Source organism: Haliotis rufescens, unplaced genomic scaffold, assembly GCF_023055435.1.
Source record: "Haliotis rufescens isolate VD_foot unplaced genomic scaffold, xgHalRufe1.0.p SCAF_14, whole genome shotgun sequence".
Classification (NCBI taxonomy): domain Eukaryota; kingdom Metazoa; phylum Mollusca; class Gastropoda; order Lepetellida; family Haliotidae; genus Haliotis; species Haliotis rufescens.
Window position 1 is genome coordinate 21,152,140 of NW_025963824.1, and position 20,475 is coordinate 21,172,614.

At 39.3% G+C, this 20,475-nt stretch overlaps 1 protein-coding gene across 8 annotated transcripts in view; it reads right to left on the minus strand.

The window, feature by feature from the left end:
* The window catches only part of LOC124116678 (sulfide:quinone oxidoreductase, mitochondrial-like), a 42,198-nt gene extending 37,341 nt beyond the window's left edge, over positions 1-4,857 (minus strand). For 7 of the 8 annotated variants that reach the window (XM_048395119.1, XM_048395120.1, XM_048395122.1 and 4 more), the window contains exon 1: positions 4,498-4,855. In XM_048395119.1, coding sequence (XP_048251076.1) covers positions 4,498-4,704 — 207 coding nt within the window. In that variant the 5' untranslated portion in view covers positions 4,705-4,855. Of the gene's footprint in view, positions 1-4,497 lie in introns of all 8 variants that reach the window. The other variant, XM_048395124.1, reaches the window with a different exon arrangement.
* Positions 4,858-20,475: the final 15,618 nt, after the last annotated feature.

Consider the following 20,475-nt stretch of genomic DNA (forward strand, 5'->3'; position numbering starts at 1 on the left):
ACAAGTAGGTGTAAACAATCTGATGAGTGGGACTATATAATCACACAAGTAGGTGTAAACAATCTGATGAGTGGGTCTATATAATCACACAAGTAGGTGTAAACAATCTGATGAGTGGGACTATATAATCACACAAGTAGGTGTAAACAATCTGATGAGTGGGACTATATAATCACACAAGTAGGTGTAAACAATCTGATGAGTGGGTCTATATAATCACACAAGTAGATCTAAACAATCTGATGAGTGGGTCTATATAATCACACAAGTAGGTCTAAACAATCTGATGAGTGGGTCTGTTATAATCACACAAGTAGGTCTAAACAATCTGATGAGTGGGTCTATATAATCACACAAGTAGGTCTAAACAATCTGATGAGTGAGTCTATATAATCACACAAGTAGGTCTAAACAATCTGATGAGTGAGTCTATATAATCACACAAGTAGGTCTAAACAATCTGATGAGTGAGTCTATATAATCACACAAGTAGGTCTAAACAATCTGATGAGTGAGTCTATATAATCACACAAGTAGGTCTAAACAATCTGATGAGTGGGTCTGTATAATCACACAAGTAGGTGTAAACAATCTGATGAGTGAGTCTATTATAATCACACAAGTAGATCTAAACAATCTGATGAGTGGGTCTATATAATCACACAAGTAGGTCTAAACAATCTGATGAGTGAGTCTATATAATCACACAAGTAGGTCTAAACAATCTGATGAGTGAGTCTATATAATTACACAAGTAGGTCTAAACAATCTGATGAGTGAGTCTATATAATCACACAAGTAGGTCTAAACAATCTGATGAGTGGGTCTATATAATCACACAAGTAGGTGTAAACAATCTGATGAGTGGGACTATATAATCACACAAGTAGGTGTAAACAATCTGATGAGTGGGACTATATAATCACACAAGTAGGTGTAAACAATCTGATGAGTGGGTCTATATAATCACACAAGTAGATCTAAACAATCTGATGAGTGGGTCTATATAATCACACAAGTAGGTCTAAACAATCTGATGAGTGGGTCTGTTATAATCACACAAGTAGGTCTAAACAATCTGATGAGTGGGTCTATATAATCACACAAGTAGGTCTAAACAATCTGATGAGTGAGTCTATATAATCACACAAGTAGGTCTAAACAATCTGATGAGTGAGTCTATATAATCACACAAGTAGGTCTAAACAATCTGATGAGTGAGTCTATATAATCACACAAGTAGGTCTAAACAATCTGATGAGTGAGTCTATATAATCACACAAGTAGGTCTAAACAATCTGATGAGTGGGTCTGTATAATCACACAAGTAGGTGTAAACAATCTGATGAGTGAGTCTATTATAATCACACAAGTAGATCTAAACAATCTGATGAGTGGGTCTATATAATCACACAAGTAGGTCTAAACAATCTGATGAGTGAGTCTATATAATCACACAAGTAGGTCTAAACAATCTGATGAGTGAGTCTATATAATCACACAAGTAGGTCTAAACAATCTGATGAGTGAGTCTATATAATCACACAAGTAGGTCTAAACAATCTGATGAGTGGGACTATATAATCACACAAGTAGGTCTAAACAATCTGATGAGTGAGTCTATATAATCACACAAGTAGGTCTAAACAATCTGATGAGTGGGTCTGTTATAATCACACAAGTAGGTCTAAACAATCTGATGAGTGGGTCTATATAATCACACAAGTAGGTCTAAACAATCTGATGGGAGGGTCTGTTATAATCACACAAGTAGGTCGAAACTATCTGATGGGAGGGTCGGTATAATCAAGTGATTGAGTTGGTATAATCAAGTGATTGAGTCTGTATAATCAAGTGATTGAGTCTGTATAATCAAGTGATTGGGTCTGTATAATCAAGTGATTGAGTCTGTATAATCAAGTGATTGAGTTGGTATAATCAAGTGATTGAGTCTGTATAATCAAGTGATTGAGTCTGTATAATCAAGTGATTGAGTTGGTATAATCAAGTGATTGAGTCTGTATAATCAAGTGATTGAGTCTGTATAATCAAGTGATTGAGTCTGTATAATCAAGTGATTGGGTCTGTTTAATCAAGTGATTGAGTCTGTAGAATCAAGTGATTGAGTCTGTAGAATCAAGTGATTGGGTCTGTATAATCAAGTGATTGAGTCTGTATAATCAAGTGATTGGGTCTGTATAATCAAGTGATGGGTCTGTTTAATCAAGTGATTGAGTCTGTATAATCAAGTGATTGAGTCTGTATAATCAAGTGATTGGGTTGGTATAATCAAGTGATTGGGTCTCTGTATAATCAAGTGATTGAGTCTGTATAATCAAGTGATTGAGTCTGTATAATCAAGTGATTGAGTCTGTATAATCAAGTGATTGATTCTGTATAATCAAGTGATTGGGTCTGTATAATCAAGTGATTGGGTCTGTTTAATCAAGTGATTGAGTCTCTGTATAATCAAGTGATTGGGTCTGTATAATCAAGTGATTGGGTCTGTATAATCAAGTGATTGGGTCTCTGTATAATCAAGTGATTGGGTGTGTATAATCAAGTGATTGGGTGTGTTTGATCAAGTGATTGAGTCTCTGTATAATCAAGTGATTGGGTCTGTATAATCAAGTGATTGAGTCTGTATAATCAAGTGATTGGGTTTCTGTATAATCAAGTGATTGAGTCTGTATAATCAAGTGATGGGGTCTCTGTATAATAACGTGATTTGGTCTGTGTAATCAAGTGATTGGGTTGGTATAATAAAGTGATTGAGTCTGTATAATCAAGTGATTGAGTCTGTGTAATCAAGTGATTGAGTCTGTGTAATCAAGTGATTGAGTCTGTATAATCAAGTGATTGGGTCTGTTTAATCAAGTGATTGAGTCTCTGTATAATCAAGTGATTGAGTCTGTATAATCAAGTGATTGGGTCTGTATAATCAAGTGATTGGGTCTGTTTAATCAAGTGATTGAGTCTCTGTATAATCAAGTGATTGGGTCTCTGTATAATCAAGTGATTGAGTCTGTATAATCAAGTGATTGAGGCTGTATAATCAAGTGATTGAGTTTCTGTATAATCAAGTGATTGAGTCTGTATAATCAAGTGATTGGGTCTTTGTATAATCAAGTGATTTGGTCTGTGTAATCAAGTGATTGGGTTGGTATAATCAAGTGATTGGGTCTGTATAATCAAGTGATTGAGTCTGTATAATCAAGTGCTTGGGTCTGTATAATCAAGTGATTGAGTCTGTTTAATCAAGTGATTGGGTCTGTTTAATCAAGTGATTGGGTCTCTGTATAATCAAGTGATTGGGTCTCTGTATAATCAAGTGATTGAGTCTGTGTAATCAAGTGATTGAGTCTGATAATCAAGTGCTTGGGTCTCTGTATAATCAAGTGCTTGGGTCTCTGTATAATCAAGTGATTTGGTCTGTGTAATAAAGTGATTGGGTTGGTATAATCAAGTGATTGGGTCTGTATAATCAAGTGATTGAGTCTGTATAATCAAGTGATTGGGTCTCTGTATAATCAAGTGATTTGGTCTGTGTAATCAAGTGATTGGGTCTGTATAATTGAGCAGTTATTAATATGAGCAAGTGAGTGCATCCATCATGGCCCACAGAGCCTTGCATAGCTGTAATACAATGACAATATCAACTTTGATAGCACATTTTGATTACCGTATTCGACGTAATAAGCGCCCCACTCTATTAAGCGCCCACGTCGACATTTGCTAAGATATTGGCTAGTGAACAATCCCAATTAGCTCCCCTTCCGACTGATCAATGTACTTATTTATTCGCGTATAATACGCACTCGTGTGTTATATGCACCCATAATTATTGGCATTTAATTCTGGAAAAATATATTTGTCGTACATAAACATTTCAGGCTGTCAGCATAAACCATGAAATTTATCTTTCAACTCTGTTTTTTTCAACAAAATAACATTCTAATAAGAGCCCCCTATTTCTAATTTTGAGAGCGCCCTGGGCGCTTATTACGTCGAATACGGTATATGTTTCTCCCGTACAGCTACGAGCTCCTATGCATCACATATACCATTGACAATAGCTGATTCTATATTTAGCGTGCATGACCTGTCATTGTTGAGCAGTTCGTTCACATTCTAAGTACTCGCAAATGAATGTCATTGTGCCCCGATAGACTCTCTCCTCCCTAAACCATGTTAGTTTCCCTTCTGCCCAGCCCTGACTGTAATATAACGAAGAATTTCAAGATTTTCCACAGGCCTTCTTTTCAGTTTACATGTAGTTGTTTGTTCTTATCAAGATTATATATTTTAGAGACTTAGCGTTGATCAAAGTGCGCCGATTGCATGGATCTTTACCCGTGGCACTCATACTATGAACGGTGGTTATGAGTGCATGGTGCGGATGGTCCAGACTCGACAGTCAAATGTATACAGGCCACCGCTACAAGGGTTTTCCGCAAACATCCTTCCCTCGACTCGCAAGCTGTAAGCTAGACTTACCTCGCTGGGATCAACGACTGCGACATGTCCTTTTCCCAGTTTTCTGGCAAACTTGGCGGCGGTAGCGCACCCACCTGACCCGCCTCCAACAACCAACAGCTGATAATGTTTTTTGCTGTGAGAAGTCCTAGAAGTGCTGAATCCACGGCCGCTGCTCTGTCGTATAGCGGCCGAGGTAAGACGTGTCAACGGTACAACAGTAGACATTCCGTTACGGCCAGGTGACTATATGAGTCCAACAACTTCAGATTCCAGTGTCAACTTAGTTTAGGTTTCCAAACTACTTATCTGCATTGAAGGTTACCCTGAATGAAACGTGGGAGACACGCGGATACCCCACCTGTAGTTAAGTCGCTCCCGATTGGACGAGTAGTCACATTTCGTCCAATCAGGAAGTTAGTAGGGTACGAGTCAGGTACGCGCAGTATCAGTTGGTCGATGCGATCACGTCCGCGGCTTGTTTACAAATATATTCGTGGAATACGGAAGCTGTGTATTTACATGTGCGTTTCAAAACCTGTGCCCTTCGTGAACTCGGTGAGAACAGGACACACAACCAGGCGTAGATTTCGCCATCTGCTTCTCTCACATTCGTTGGAATGACGCAACCCCATTAAGGTCAATATAGTACCTAAATTCTGGATAGTAACATCGAATATTTAATGTAAGCATGCTACTTGAATCAAAACACGTACAGCCATTGGTCGTAAAACGTGTCAAGGGAAGCTATAGTTTCGGAAGTTTAAGAATTTCGGTGGTTATCTTTAAAATAAAGTTTAAATTAAAATACGATAATCCCTTATTAACCCCAAGGAAATTTGTTTTACATCTCATCATCAGCAATATTGGTAAGGACAGAACAGGTAAGAAATGAATTAATTATAAGACAATTAATTATAATTAATTATAAGACACTCGCATAACAAAAGCACTTGCATACATATAATCGTAATCGAGACACTATGCATAGTTGAAGTGAATCAGTATGGTTTTACGCTGCTTTTAGCAATAATCTATCAATACACGACAGGGGGAAATGTGATTCAGATAATGATGTGAAGGGATACGACCTATACTTACCGAGTGCATGATCTCCATATATATGTTACCTGACGATGATGTTTGTTTGTTGGATAACGTGGGTGAGTGAGTGAGTGAGTATGGTTTTACGCCGCTTTTAGCAATATTCCAGCAATATCACGGCGGGGGACACCAGAAATGGGCTTCACACATTGTACCCATGTCGGGAATCGAACGTGGGTCTTCGGCGTGACGAGCCAACGCTTTAACCACTAGGCTACCCGACCGCCCCTATAACGTGGGTAATATATTCCAGATTAATGACAGCGGCCTGTAAATAATCGAGTCTGGACCAGACAATCCAGTGATCGATATTGCGAGCAACAACCACGCCTTAGGGGTACGATCACACGCAATCAACCAAGTCAACGAGTCTGATTTTCCTGATTTCCAAATGTGGCTGAAGTAGTGCGTAATACCGTCACGATCAGTTAAACATTCATTCTCTCAACGAGGCATACTGTGTAGGAATCTCCAATGGCGATTTGAGGGAGTCTGTTCCACTCCTTTTGCAGTGCTTAGCCAAGTTCAGCCAACGTGGTCAGCGGCTTATGACGTTGACGCACACGGCTCACTGTCATGTCCCAGATATGTTCACTGGCGGAAAGGTCAGGACTCATTGCTTGCCATGGCATTCTTTCGATGTTGTGCTGCTGGAGGTGACCATTGAAGATTCGTGCACGGTGAGGACAGGCGTAGTGGTCCGGAAAGACAAAACGTCGACCAACTCGCCACGCAAACCGGACAACAATGGGTGGCAGTATGTTGTCCGGATAGTACTGTAGAGTGACCAGTCCTTGCACAGTATGGAGTGGGGTTCGCTCAGTCATAGTGATGCCACCCCACACCATAACCGATCCACCGCCAAATCTGTTATGAGGTCATTGACTAAGTTCATTTTGACGTCGCCAGACACGATCACGCCTCTCAAGGAAGTGAATCTGAAAACATGACACGGGACCGGTGGCAATGACCAAAATTTCAACGTTGAGTACACCACTGACGTCTGTTGGCAATATCACGATTTGTAAGGGGTGGCACAACACGTGGCTGTCGAGCATGAGATGCATGTAGACGATTCCTAATAGTCTGACCCGTAGCCTGATGAAAGTTTGCAGCAACTTGACTCATTTGAGCTCGTTTCGTAAAGCTATTTTTAAGATCAATTGATCCTGTACTCATGTCGTTGACATCGGGCGCCCTGAACAGTGTCTTTCGTCAACATGTTGGGTTGGTTGCTACCCGTTCCATAGTCTGCTAATCAAAGACTGTAAAACTGTGAACGTATTGACCTCTGCACGCTGACTTCTGCCAGTTTCCAGTATCCAATAGCCCGTAGACGCTCCGCGAGATGCAGACCCCGCATCACTAGTTTATACAGAAACAATGATTGAAATCAAGCAAATCACAAGTATGAAAAGCAGAATCAATAAGATTGATAGAAATAATGGCCAAGATAAATAGAGATAATCGACCTTCCTCAAAGTGTCAAAATCAGGAATGAGACATGAGACACCTGCACACTATAGAATCTGTTTTGGTGTTACGTTCTGGAGTCAGACGTTTTTGCATAAGATGTTTGTGGTGAACAGTTAACTTTGTTCTAATGGGTAGAGAGGCGACCACATTTGGCAACCCGTTTGCCGTGGGTTGCGCCCCTGTGTCGATGGAGAACGGGAGTCTGGTGGTTGAAGGCACTGGAGCCAGGGACAGTATCCCTTTTATCCCAACACATCATCACTTTAGAATGGGCCTGATTCTATCAATCAGCTGGTCACGCTGTGCTCTGTGCATGGACTTCTAGTTTTGAAATTAATCATTTTGCCGCTTGAGTCCTGTGTCAGACGACAGTGGCTCATCTGGTGATATTGACCTCTGGATTCTTGGTTTTATTAAGAAAAATGTCATGGGCCGAACCAATCTAACATTTCTTCTTTTAGATGTCTTAGGTATTCATCTTTCTATTTCAGGAGTATAACATCCTTTTAGCTCTGGTGTTGCAGTCTTGCTTCCACTGCAACATCGTCCTTGTTGACACTCGATAGTAGGTGGGGAGCAGGGTTGCCCAAAATTATTATCATACCATGGCCTCTGGTTCATCGAAAACAATTAACAATTAAGGGAAGAAAAAAATGAAGCTGAGTTGAAAGACCAAGAAGTAACAAGCATTTCCCGCCAATATGACATGTGCGGTTGTGTGCAATGCTTTAGCTCCTGTGAACTGAGTTCACTGGACCTTTTTGTAAATGACCTAATTGCAGCACTAAAAAAAGTTATTACTGGTGTTGTTTTGCTATCTGCAGTTTAGAATATGTAACTGTATTTGTAATGAGTAAGGATGAGTATGGACGAACATCTTCTTTATTACAATTAGGAGCGATGGTTTCGGTGTAGGTTCTAACACCGTTATCAAGCAAGTGAAGTACAAAGTGACTGACTGACTGATATAGAAGATTTAACGTGCGCTTTCCGACTGCAGCGTATTTCGCACACGGGCCTGGCCAGACCATTTAGTGTATTCCGAGAAGGGTGAAAGTGGTGTGTGCAACACAAGAGGGGGCTTTTAGGGGTTGCTTATATCGATTTTTTGAAATTTTAAAATTTGGAATAAATACCGAGGTGGGTGGAGGAGGGAACTAAGGGAGCCGGGTGAGGTGGGTGTATGTATGTTTATTGGATTTTGGATTGGTAGATTAATTAGTTTTTAGATGAGCTTGATTAGGCCTGTTTTGATTAGGAATACGCCTAGGGCCTTGAAGTTTTCTAGTTTATTTTGAGGGTTTAGTATTTTATCTAGAGAAGGAACCTTATTTAGATTGAGGTTGGTTTGTAGTGTGGATACAAAGTATGGTTGACAAGAATATATACAGGATAGGAGGCAGTATTTATACAGTAGAGTAGGTTTAAGATCAATTACATTGTTGTATTTGTAATGAGTTGTGTTTCTGCATGAAGTTAGTGAGTGAATGCGTCAACCGTGTCCATGACACTTTTGGGGGAACATACACACAAGCGATGCAGAACTTTCCAACAAGAAAGTAAATGTATTCAATACTGCGAGATTGGTGAAGAAATATGGTACGGTTTTCAAGATCTGCTCCGGAAACGAGGACTACCACCATTTTCAGTCTAGGCCAAAGTCGGTGCCATGGAAACGCGAAAAATATTATTTTTTTTAAATCCCAAACTATCGAAAGGCACCAGTTCACCACTTGACCTATCTATGTGCCAAGTTTGGTGAAGAAATATGGTACGGTTTTCAAGATCTGCTCCGAAAACGAAATGTGACCGACGGAACCCATTCCTATATCCCCCTTCCACTTTGTGGCGGCCATAATATCCTCTGTAACGCGTTTTACCAGGAAAAAGTGAAACATTATGAAAACAATCACATACGTTATTACTTTTGGAATGACAAGACTTTTCCAAATCCAATAAAGGCGGTTACTTAAACATCAGAGTTAACTATATGTACCAAATCCACTCCAGTGATATAAGAATTCCACAACTTTGGACATGATGCGAGGTCTTCCACTGGCATAACTATATATGCTCTCGCTACGGTGGGGTTCATGAGAGCTCCGAATGCACTAATGACATCAAGTGCGTCGACTGCAGTGGTGATCATTTGGCATTATCTAGATCTTGTCCAATCTTTAAACATGAAACCAAAATCCTTAAAAATCAAATTCATAAATAATATCTCATACTTCGAAGCAAAGAAGTTAGTTCAAAACCTACGACCAGTCAAACATTTTCATCTGTAGTTTCTGCTCCTGCTTTGGAGCCACTTGACATGAAAATCACGCCTTCACACACAGTGCATGTGAATGGCGCTTCCACACGCTCACGATCGTCAGTTGAACCCCTAAGAGCAGCTCTGTTAATTTAATACAATGGAATTGCAGAGGGCGTAGAAAAACTATCAATGATCAGTAATATAAACAACATATATCAACCGTGACCAAGGCTATTACATACCCCCGGCGCACCACCAACTCATCAAAGACCCCAATCAGCCGTAATCCTGTTGTTTTTATTACTGGCTTCATTCTTTGTTTATGTCACTGACATCACCGATGATTGTCATCACTACCCTTGTGTGTACATAACAGGCTACTCCACTCCAGTATAAATACATCTGATATCTACTCTACTGTATAAACATTGCCTCCTACCTGTATATACTAGTTTACTGTTCAGCCATATTCTGTATATCACTTGCTTGACAACGGTGTTAGAACGTACACCGAAACGTCGCTCTTAATTGTAATAAAGAACTTATGTTATCCCTACACGCGTTTTTAATTTTACAAGAAATATACCTGAGAAATAAGGATAATTTCCTTGTCATGAGATTATGCGAATCCTTCTGTTTCAGTCTGTTCTTCAGGGTGTGCTTGACCTTCTTCCTAGTCCCCGTATTGTCATGGGTTATCTAGATTGGCATAACCCTCTATGGAAACACTTTGGTTCTGACAAATTCAAATCTGACATTTTTATCAATGTCTCTTACCCTATTCACTTGTTCTCTGACAGACTGAATGTTGCAGCTGATTAAGTCCTCTCCCAACCAACACATAGTTTATGACAACTGCAAACATGCTAATAGGTTTAGGAAGAAGGGAGAGAAATACTTTCACCATCATCCTACAGTTCATTATTTAAATATGAAAAAAAATCAACAGTACCAAGGCTCAACCTACTTTTAGTTTGATAGATTAATGGATGAACAATCCATGTCTCGAAACGCTTCTAAATGTTTAGAGAACATTACCCTTTCCTCCTTCATGGCATAATGCCAGTATTGCTCCTGTACCGAAACGTGGTCTTTCGACCCGTTAACTAGCTGCGTTTGTAAATCCATGGAAGGCATGGTCAATGATCAATAAATTTGTTTTTAAGAATCTAATGATCTAATCATTAATATTGCAATGTGGTTTCCGCAAAAATAGAATTGCCATTGACCATTTGGTTCGTTTAGAGCCCATCATTAAAAAGTCTGTTGTATGTATAACCAGCATGTTTTATCGATGTTTACGACAGTAAAATGATGCAGCTTGTGAAAAAAAACTGTCCCCGAAAATTCTTGAAAAAGATACATTATGCTTCAAACTTTTGAGGAAAAAAAGAAGTTACCTGCGCAAAAAATTCCATTGTTGCATTGCCTTCTACTTTATAAAAATCAGGCTCGTAGTTTTAGATTAAAACGATATCTGGTTTTGCAGCTGTAGGTAATATCTGATCTCCATACCAAATCCCAGGCTAATCGTGATAACAATATGTATACTATTGAAAGACCATTACAGTTGTGACTTGATAAAATATAGGGCCAAGACCAATTTTATAAATATCTGTCGAAATTATAAACCCCATAAATGACCAGACATATTTTTAGATGGCCTTATCAATAAGGTTGTAACAGAAGCCAAGTTCTTTGGATTAATTTTCAACCATTATTTTACGTTTTGCCACATCAAATATCATATAAAAGCTGCATATCTAGAAGCTGGCGTTTGTCTACACCCCCTTGCCGTTAATCAGACCAGAAGTAGACCTTTTACTGAACGTTTGATGAAGTATGACACAAATCAGCAAGTTCATCAATAGGAGATAAATGATATATACTTAGTGTTCAATTCTTATGGATGGATCCAAGGCACGAGGCAAAGTAGCAAGTGCCACTGTCGTTGGGTCAAAATAAATATCTATAGAATACCAGGCAATAGTTATAACTTCACTGTTGTGGCCAAGGCTTTAGTAAACATTCGACAGAATGCATGTGAACAGTTTATCATCTTTTCTGATTCTCTTTTCAGGCTTAAGGGTATATTAATGAATTTGTTAGCATCGCTGCATCTGATATGAAGTAAATAAATAAGGGCTCTGGAGTCTATTAGAAACTTCAAAGGAAATGTGTTCAGTTCTCTCCCCAGACAACTCTCCGGTTCCAACGTCTATAGTCGAAACGACACATGACAGATGATGAATACGTCACACTTGTGTATGAATAACAACCACTTTATTCTTTACATCGACTTTTCAGGGTCTCTACATTAGATTATTCATATTGTGTTAATACTAGTATATATACATGTTCATATATTTACGAAAGGTTGGATTAATGTACAAAACATGCATTATTTCGACCATCCTAACTACCATATTTGCTGGCAGGAAACCAAAATTCTCCATACCAACATCAATCACTGGAAGAAAGGAAACTGCACAACAGTATTGAGATAGCTATTCACAGAGACCAGTGCCAACTTTATTAAGAAAATCCTTCTTACCATCATGATCATGAAAGATGCACAATCATAAACCACTGAAGTTTAGTCCAACATTGAGTTTTCTTGATCAAATTCATTGCAAATAATTCCCATGGTAAAGGTGAAATTTACCCTGCTAAATATGTTGTAAATAGTGTGGTGAAGAATGTAGTCAAGGATGTTGTAGGAGGCACTATTACAATCAGAGAAATGCATGTGTCTGTAGTTTCGCTTTTAGGCTAATGGTAATAAACATTTCTCACAACAGATCAATAATTCACTGTGAACATGATAAATTAATAACCAAAATTAAAATATGTTCGAGTTAATGGGCAAATAGGTGTCCCAGGACGAAAATGGTGTGACTTTATATTTTCAACTTTTGTTTTTTTTGGTAAGAATTAGTAGGAGGAAACATGGTGGGGGACTCTGGATATCTTTTCAGAATGTATTTTACTTACATATACCACAGTTCTAACAGGATATTCGAAATGAATATAGACTGTGGTGTTGACTGACTGATATGATTTGTGATCTTAAAAATCATCAGATGTGACCATGTAGCCAGGATCTCATTTAGTTGTGTTTGTTACTTTTACAACTGCCAGTGTCCATACTGTGTATTGGTGCTTGGGGACACCGAAGCTAACAGATATTATAAGAGGAAGGTAGCAGTGAGTACTTTTGAACACCATTTAGATGTCTTTTTTATCCTTTCTTCCTCAACCAGTTCATGCATGCTATGTCAAAGACGACCAGACTTGGCTAGAATCCGTGTTTTTATCTGTGACAAGTTCCAGCTGCTGACATTATAGTTACCTTCACAAATGCCAAATACTAATATTCATAGTATTATAGTTTGTCCAAATTTATATTAAACACTAAAATTAATTATTTATATATTCACTGTGGGGGGAAAGCCCATGTGAGGACACGAATTATGAAGAATGTATTGTTTTCACGTGGACATGATGGTTAAATCCCAACTTTAAAAAAACCTGTAATATATTTCCCATGTTTGTCCTCACTTAACGTGATGATGATGAACACGTTGATCATTCATTTTCTGTTTCCTTTTGTGAGGACAGATGTTTGCAAAGTGCACAAATAACAACATAATTAATTGAATACCTTGCTACTGTACATTCAGCCTTTATTCATTCACACTGTGTGATGTGAGGCGGTTGCAGATTGTACAAAAACCGGTAAAGGGTATTTTGTATCAGTGAACTTTTACACGAACAGCTGAAGAGAAAGGATAAGAAGAGAAGCAGCGGAAACTCACCCATTAAATAACAGTGACATCTGATCAAACAGGATAAGTCTATGACAGGCATTTAGAAGTTGGAACAGAAAAGAGTGTATGTGTATGTATTACTTAGTTAAAACAAAACAAGGTTAGGATGAGAAAATAATTAAATTCATTGAGTAGAAGTGGCATGGGATTAAATGTGTGTACTGGGCCATTTTTGTTGTTTTAAGCTGTAGTTTTGGCAGTCCAGGTAGTTCATTTATGTCTAACCTTAGGTACAGCTATGATATAAACAGGTTAAAGCATATACAAATGTACACAGCCAGAGACAGTATATAGAGTATGAAACAATAGCTTTCTTCTCATGAAAGTTAAAAATATCTGTTTAAAATATGGACGTGTAAAATTCACCAAACCTCTAAGGCACCAGATATACATTTCCATAAATAATACATGCGCGACGGCGAGATAGCCTATGATAGACGGTTTGGGCAATGTTGAAACACATTTGACATTATAGATCCGTATTTCGGTACATTAGTTAAAACAGTATTTGTAAAACAAGATAAATATTCAAGTTTAGAAGATGACATTTAGAAATCTCGGTGAACGATAGCAATGCTTGAATTAACACCCATATCTGTGACTAGTCTAATGGGTACAAAAAGGCAATTGTTGCAAGGGACTGGAGCTGGAGCGTGTTCGGGAAGTTATTATCGCCTTAGCGCATGCGAATCAAGGATTCTAATAGACCCTATAATAGAGTAAGAAATCAGTACACTGATATCTGTAAGAAAAAAGATATATAAATTATTGACAGCATCTCTCACCTTAAAGATAATGAGGCATCTGGAACTAATAATGTGGTAGTAGAGTTTTTTAAACATTACACAGTTATCTTTTAATATCATATTTAGAACCTATTTTCAATATTCTTTTTGGACAGTTGGTATTCTTGTTCCTCTTCACAAACGTGGTGCAACCAGCGATGTTCATAATTATAGAAGCATAACCCTTCTCATTATATTGATTTAAATATTGGGCTGTTTAATACAATCTAAATGCTTTTATCCTCCATTCGATAACACAGAGATATCTATCAGTAAAAGTTATATGCTTTATTTGTAGATTTTGCAAAGGCTTTTGACTCTGTTAAAATTATTAGCATGTGGTCCCTCATTTAAGGAGCGAGTGATTTGGGTTTTACGCCGCTTTTAACAGTATTCCAGTTATATGCGGCGTGTCAGCTTAATGTGGGAGGAAAGCCCGAAGTGATGCAGGTCTAAGACGTTTACCACTTCGGTGAAACCCACGAGCACAGGTATGGTGCTGACAAACCTAGAAACATTATCGGGGCGAACCGGGATTCGAACCCACAATCATAGGTTTCTGGCGTGCCCAAGGGACGCAACTCTGCACAGCGAATCGCGGAGCCTTAGACGACTAGGCCATGCTATGATTCTTACATTTTAAAAGCTTTCTCTGGACAAGAGAGTTGTTCTTGGATGTAGCATTGCTCATTCAAATGTTATTTGCGACTTTTCTGAATCCTGACTGCTTTTCAAGAAGCCCAAAATGGGAAGACTTGCTGCATGCAAAGCTTACATATATTGCTACATATGATTCCTTCCTTCGGGTGTACAATAGAAAACAGTGTGCTGTTTTTGCAAAGATGTGGCACCTGTTTCCATTAAACGTCATTACGGTTATCTGTGAAGAGAGGTATAATACATATCTGATACTCTAAAGGTTTCCACAAGAGAAAAGAGAACCACCAAGAGTCAGGCAGTTGCATCCACAAGAAGGCAAAAAGGCTGTCAGCATGTATCTAGCTCAGTATTTAGAACATCTAAGTCTGACAAATATCACAGTTGATGTCGACAGTGAGCTCAATATCAGTATCTGTACTTGTAGGAGAACCACAGTGTGCAATTATCCAGTCTATGCTGTATCTATCGAGGCAGTGTATAGAGAAGAAGAATCAATTGCCAGATACCAGAGAAATGGGGCGGTAGAAATGGGTCAAGCATACTGCTTACTAGAAATTTTTACAAGATCTATCACCTGGGTAGTCTGTGCTGTATTGATGCCCTTGTGATAACATTTATTATCAGTTAGTCGCCTGTGGCCTGGATTAAATGGTGAAGGATTCGAAAACCATGTCTACCTTATACTTCAAGTACCCAATCAGAAGTATGACATGTACAGAGTGACTGAACTGAGCACACTGCTTGAGCAGAGGTTTGGCAAAGGCAAATTTCCCAAAAGTTGCTGTGGCACTGTGCATCAGCGGGGATGATATCATTTTGTGTCTTTTCACATACTACTGTTCTGAAATCCTTCATGTCAAGAGATAACAACAAACCCTGGGGCAGTTTGAAAGAGAGTAGGGTAGAGCGAATGGACGAATCCATGAAGATATCTTCTTTGAGGGAATAAGGGGGCTAATATGTCTCAAAACGTACAACTCTAGTCTCCTCTCTATTGAAGAAGTTCGACAACTGTCGATAAAGACGGGTTCCAAGCCAGAATACATTACACCTAAGATGTGAATGCCTCCAATCAAAGCCTTCAAAGAGATCTTCACTGTCACCTGGACTACCTACTCGTGGCATGATTTTCAGACGTCATACTGTCCGATTTTATGTGGATGTTTCCAAACAGACGATAAAGGAAACATATTGCATGACCTTGGCCAGGATATGAAAGTTCAAGATAAAGCTTTAACTTATCATCGCTCAAGGAGAAGATTTGCAGAAGTGACTGGCCAGAGCAAAGACAAAACAGACGAAGAGAAAATTTTGTGACACTCTTCAAAAGGGAAGAGATATGAAAAAGAGGTCAAGCAGTTTCACGGCAGATGCACGAGATGTATGATATTTAGGTGTTACTTGGAAGTACTGTGAATTTTGCTTTCACCTACACTCTTCCAAAAAAGAAACGCACAGCTAGATTTCTTAGTAAATTTATTGTACCTAATAAAGTTGATACATTTAATTTGATATCATAAATACAAATATGAAATTTTGGAGCTCGATAGTCACTTGTTGTAGTTGTTTAAAGGCATTAAAAACTGTTCATTGTCATGTCACATAAGGCCAAAAGGTTGCGCTGAACTCACTATCTCGTGTGACCGCCCCAGGCAGCAATCACGACTCTGCATCTCCTTGGCACTGACTTGATAAGTGTACGAATTCTGCGTCATTCGGCATGTAACACGTTGGCCAGTTGTTGGAGAGTCTGTGGCGTGTTCTGACGTTGACACACACGTCGACTGAGTTCATCCCAGAGGTGTTTGATCGGGTTAAGATCTGGAGATCTTGACGCCCAGGGTATGGCGTTGAGCAAGAGCTGTGTGCTGTGGAACGTTGTCCTGTTGAAACAACTCCCTCTGGTGGTCAATGATTGGAAGAAGGTGAGGTTGAAGAATTTGATTCATGTAGCGATTTGCTGTCACATTTCCCTGAACCACAACCAAGTCAGATCTCGTGGTGTAGGATATGGCCCCCCACACCATGACACTACCGCCACCAAAATTGTCGAATTCATGTACACAATGTTGGGCAAAACGCTCATTTTGACGACGATAAACATGTTGTCTTCCATTTCCCCGGTGAAGAAGAAATCATGATTCTTTGCTAAACCACACTCCAGTTTCCCAAATTCTAAGGCTGTAAGGTATGGCACCAATGCAAGCGTCGCTGTCGATGGATCTGTTGCAAAATATAACTGGTCTTCTGGGTCGTATTCCAGCCTCGCCAAGATGGTTCCTGGCAGTCTGGTCCTATATCCTCCTCAGACTGGGGATGCCTCATTCAGTCTCGTAGCTGTGACATTGCCATGACATAGATGGAACAGTCGAATGTAGCGATCTGGTGCAGGGGTGGTAACTCATGGTCGGCCGGTTCTTGGACGTTCTGCAGTGAAATTGAACTGTGTGTATTGGTCACAAAGGCTGCAAATGGCGCTGTGTTGGGCGTTGAAGTGGCATGCAACAGCAGACTACGATTCCCCTCTTTTGATACGTCCTATGGCAATGTTCCGATTGGCAGCGCTGAATCTTGGCATTTTTAAACTTGAAAAATGTTGACAATTGAATGACAAATTATTGGCTTATGCTTGCCTTTTTATAGCCACTACCACGAGTTAAGAATGCCATCACTTGCACGTGCATTTTACTGTTTTCCTCCATGCTATTTTTGAACAAGTGTGAAAACAATGCCGTTTAAGACATTGCAAATAGACAATGGCTGCGTTTTGATGCACCTTTTGTCGAATATCAGGCCACCAACATTTTCCAGTAACACATATCCAATTTATATACCGAAATTTTTCTGTAGTCAGGTTCATTGAACTACATACTACGTATGCGTTTCTTTTTGTGAAAAGTGTATTTCTTGTACATATTTTTAAGTTTGTTCCGAACTTTCTGTTTTGTTGTTTTCACACATTAACCCTTGTGAATTAACTTTTTTCTCTGAGTGCCATTATCCCATCTCCGGAGTCTAATGGCGACATCATTTTGGACAAATTAAACCATGAACTGTTTGGACAGTCTTTGTAAAACCCAAAAGCGTGTGTCAGGGAGGAAATGTTAATGTCCCTGAAAACAAAACTTAAAATGGAGACACCAGTTTCAAAGGAAACTGCTCTGAATAAGATACTTGGGCAACTTACACATTGAATTAAGGATAAGGTACGACAGTGAAGGTTTCCCAGAGTGGACCTAAGGAAAATCAAAACACTTTAATGTTGACATTCTTCAGCTCATGCATGATATGCATAAACAAAGGGGGACAGGCTAACCTTTGTACTTAGTTAAGTGTCTGATATTGAAAATCAAATTTATTATGGGCCTGAAGTTTCTGCCGACGCAGCAGAGTATCATGCAGCTAATTTTAGCATGGTTGACACGACCACGTTGAGCGAGGGCAGTCAAGGGTTGAGTTGTGACCTGATTACCACAGGCGATTCACCTGATGCGCCAGCTACTAATGGAGTAAGTCATCTGCACGAGGAAGGGCATTTATCTGTTGCTTATGGTGATGATTCTTATCTTCAGAGTGAAAACTATTCAAGATGTATAGACAATACCAATAGCACAATAGATAGACTAGAGATGCTGGGTTATGTTGTGAGAAATCTGTTTTGGAACAAACTCACTCGCTTGAGTTTTTGTTTTGTTTTTCTGAATTTTGAAACTCGCTGAAAGGAAGATTGAGAAGTATAAGGAGAAATACAAGAACATGTGCAAGCATAGAGCAGTTCCCATTAGATGCTGAAATTATGGGCATCATGGTATCATATCCAATTGTCGGGCGTTTTGGTCTGTACACTAAGCAGTTAGAGATGGAAAGAACATTGCCCTGAAATCTTCGTTGGGAAAATTTGAATATCAGGCCACCAACATTTTCCAGTAACACATATCCAATTTATATACCGAAATTTTTCTGTAGTCAGGTTCATTGAACTACATACTACGTATGCGTTTCTTTTTGTGAAAAGTGTATTTCTTGTACATATTTTTAAGTTTGTTCCGAACTTTCTGTTTTGTTGTTTTCACACATTAACCCTTGTGAATTAACTTTTTTCTCTGAGTGCCATTATCCCATCTCCGGAGTCTAATGGCGTCATCATTTTGGACAAATTAAACCATGAACTGTTTAGACAGTCTTTGTAAAACCCAAAAGCGTGTGTCAGGGAGGAAATGTTAATGTCCCTGAAAACAAAACTTAAAATGGAGACACCAGTTTCAAAGGAAACTGCTCTGAATAAGATACTTGGGCAACTTACACATTGAATTAAGGATAAGGTACGACAGTGAAGGTTTCCCAGAGTGGACCTAAGGAAAATCAAAACACTTTAATGTTGACATTCTTCAGCTCATGCATGATATGCATAAACAACGGGGGACAGGCTAACCTTTGTACTTAGTTAAGTGTCTGATATTGAAAATCAAATTTATTATGGGCCTGAAGTTTCTGCCGACGCAGCAGAGTATCATGCAGCTAATTTTAGCATGGTTGACACGACCACGTTGAGCGAGGGCAGTCAAGGGTTGAGTTGTGACCTGATTACCACAGGCGATTCACCTGATGCGCCAGCTACTAATGGAGTAAGTCATCTGCACGAGGAAGGGCATTTATCTGTTGCTTATGGTGATGATTCTTATCTTCAGAGTGAAAACTATTCAAGATGTATAGACAATACCAATAGCACAATAGATAGACTAGAGATGCTGGGTTATGTTGTGAGAAATCTGTTTTGGAACAAACTCACTCGCTTGAGTTTTTGTTTTGTTTTTCTGAATTTTGAAACTCGCTGAAAGGAAGATTGAGAAGTATAAGGAGAAATACAAGAACATGTGCAAGCATAGAGCAGTTCCCATTAGATGCTGAAATTATGGGCATCATGGTATCATATCCAATTGTCGGGCGTTTTGGTCTGTACACTAAGCAGTTAGAGATGGAAAGAACATTGCCCTGAAATCTTCGTTGGGAAAATTTGAAACTCTAATGATTCTAACAAACTCTAGCCTAGCAGAATTTGAAGTGGTGGGCATATAACATTATCTCCCCTTTCCATACACTTTCAAGAGATGTTTCTTAATTGTGGTGGGGTGCTGTGTTTGATAATTGCAGTGAGAAGACAGAAGCTAAATTGTATACCGATGAAGTGCAGTTTGTGGGTAATACTTACTATCTTGAACGTAAAGCTGTTCTGTTAGGTCTCAAGTGCTTCACTGGCAGATTTGCAGGTCATCATGTGGGACTCAGAATTGACAGCTCGACGGCAGTGGCACACATGAATCATATGGGAGGCATTCAGTCTCACCTGTTGTGCGGTTGCTGGAGACATGTGGCTCCATGCCATGTTACATGATATGTGGCTTTTTGCAGTTCACATACCTGGCTCCTTAAATGTTGAAACGGATAAGGAGAGTAGAGTATTTCATGGGGAGACTGAGTGGATGTTGAATAAGAATCGTTTTCATAAACTTACGAGCCAGTTGTTCAACCCCTGCGTGGTTTGTTGGCTTCACGAATGAATAAGCAAACAGACAAGTACTTTTCTTGGTGTCCAGATCCTGAAGCTCATGCAATTGATGCCTTTATGTATGACAGGGCTCAGTATACATTTATGCCTTTCTTCCATTCAGTGTTCTGGAGCAACTTGTTCAGAAGATCAGAAAAGATCCAGCAGAAGGCCTGTTGTGCATCCCTACTGGTCCACCCACAGCCGGATTCCTACAGCACCAAGATGTGTGTCTCACCATGAAAAGCACTTCCCAGAGGCAGTCAGACTCTGGTACTTCCTGACAATTCCAATAAAGTATACCCCCTGCACAACAAGATGTGGGATGTTGGTACAGTA